This window comes from Sinocyclocheilus anshuiensis, unplaced genomic scaffold (genome assembly GCF_001515605.1).
Source record: "Sinocyclocheilus anshuiensis isolate Anshui unplaced genomic scaffold, SAMN03320099.WGS_v1.1 scaffold1680, whole genome shotgun sequence".
Lineage (NCBI taxonomy): Eukaryota > Metazoa > Chordata > Actinopteri > Cypriniformes > Cyprinidae > Sinocyclocheilus > Sinocyclocheilus anshuiensis.
The window spans coordinates 218,902-220,664 of NW_015558569.1; the positions used below are offsets into that span (position 1 = coordinate 218,902).

Sequence of the window (1,763 nt, forward strand, 5' to 3'; positions counted from 1 at the left end):
GTGCAGTCGGCTGCTCACCCAGGGCTTAGGGTGTCTTTCCTGCCGAAATGTTTTAGAAACACTAACCTCGCAATCGGGCCATGTGCCGACAGAGGAAAAGGATGCAGTGATATGTCATATCCAACATTGTGTGCAGGTAAAAGCGGGGGTTCCCCGGGTAATGACGGGGATCCTCGCTGTCTGCCTCGAATGGTGGCGCTCAATTCAGTGGGGCTATCGGCTGCAGTTTCTTTCACGCCCCCCTGTTTCGGCGGATTAATTACAAACTCCGTTTCGGAAAGGGATTCCTCAGTGCTGAGAGAGTAAATCTGTGTTCTCCTCAGCAAAGGGGCAATTCAAGTGGTTCCAAAGAAAAGCGGGGGCTTACGGCCTATCCTGGATCTGCGGCAGTTAAACAAGCACCTCAGACGTTTCAAGCTCAAAATGCTTATTGTGCGTCATCATCTGTGCTCCCTGAGTTCCCGGGATTGGTTTACATCGCTGGACTCGACCGATGCATATTTCCATATCACAATCCACCCGGGGCATAGAAAGTTTCTGAGGTTCTCCTTCGAGGGGACTGCATATGAGTTTCAAGTCCTGCCATTCGGGCTATCCCTAGCGTTGCGCATTTTTACGAAATGCGTGGAGGCGGCATTGGCACCATTACACCATTACGGATTTTTAATAAATCTTAAAGAAGAGCTCCCTGGTTCCAAATCAGCAGATTTCATATCTCGGTTTAGAGATAGATTCCGTACAGAACACAGCTATGCTGTCAGGACGAAGGGCAGAGGATTTTCGCAGCTGTCTGGCTCAGATTCTGGGTCACGTTTCATTTGTTGTTGAGACTGCTGGGGCTCAGGGCCTCGATGATAGCGGTCATCTGGCTGGGTTTCCTCTTCATGCATGCATTCCAGAGATGGGCGCTGAATACGAGGTTTAATGCCGTACGGCATTTAAAGTGTCATGAAACCCCTGTTTTAGCACTGGTCGTTCACACCTCAGATTTGAAAAAGACTCAAGAAATGGGCATGTAAACTGTGGAAAAGTGGGAGTGAAGAGGGTGAGCAGAGGGGAGAAAACAACCAATAAAACGCAGACCTACAACACACTCATTATACAGACAAATTAGGTTTTATTAACAAAGTTTGGGAGGAGCATGTTCAGATAATTAACCTAATTAACACAAGAGGAGCACAATCAGTAATCAACCCAATTAACAAGATAAGAGGTGTGTATATACAGTATACTCAGCAGACTCACCTCTGTTCCTCGACAGTTTTCCAGCATCCCTCCGCCACCCCTTCTCCGCACTTACAACTATTCCTGTCCTAACCTGTAGGGGGGGATACTCTGGGTTCGGGCCAAAATTCAGAGCTCGGAGCCTCCCCTCGGACAGCACGCCAAATACGCATAACCTGATGATGTTTTAGGTTGGGTTGTGGGCTCTCTGGAGATTCTGGGCAGTCCGGCCAGTCTGGTGCGGAGTATCGGGAACGGCGTGTCGGAATTCTTCCGCTTGCCATACGAGGGTTTGACTCGCGGGCCGGGAGCGTTTATCAGCAGCGTCTCTAGAGGAACAAACTCCTTCATCAAACACATCTCTAAAGGTGAAACACACACACACATACACATGATTGAATGATGTGTGATTCCAGTGTCAGTCATTCTGTGGTTTGACTCTCCTGCTGCGTCTCATCCGAGCATCACATCACTGTGTGTGTGTGTGTGTGTGTGTGTGTGTGTGTGTGTGTGTGTGTGTGTGTGTGTGTGTGAGAGTG

At 48.9% G+C, this 1,763-nt stretch overlaps 2 protein-coding genes across 2 annotated transcripts in view; one reads left to right on the forward strand and one right to left on the reverse strand.

The window, feature by feature from the left end:
* Nucleotides 1-1,763, forward strand: part of LOC107679547 (vacuolar protein sorting-associated protein 13B-like) — a 19,307-nt gene that overhangs the window by 11,154 nt on the left and 6,390 nt on the right. Inside the window, exon 8 of the mRNA XM_016475122.1 lies at nt 1,416-1,592. Within this exon, the coding sequence (XP_016330608.1) occupies nt 1,416-1,592 (177 nt within the window). The remainder of the gene's footprint in view (nt 1-1,415; nt 1,593-1,763) is intronic.
* The window catches only part of fbxo43 (F-box protein 43), a 28,316-nt gene that overhangs the window by 2,124 nt on the left and 24,429 nt on the right, over nt 1-1,763 (reverse strand). The gene's annotated exons all lie outside the window — the stretch shown is intronic.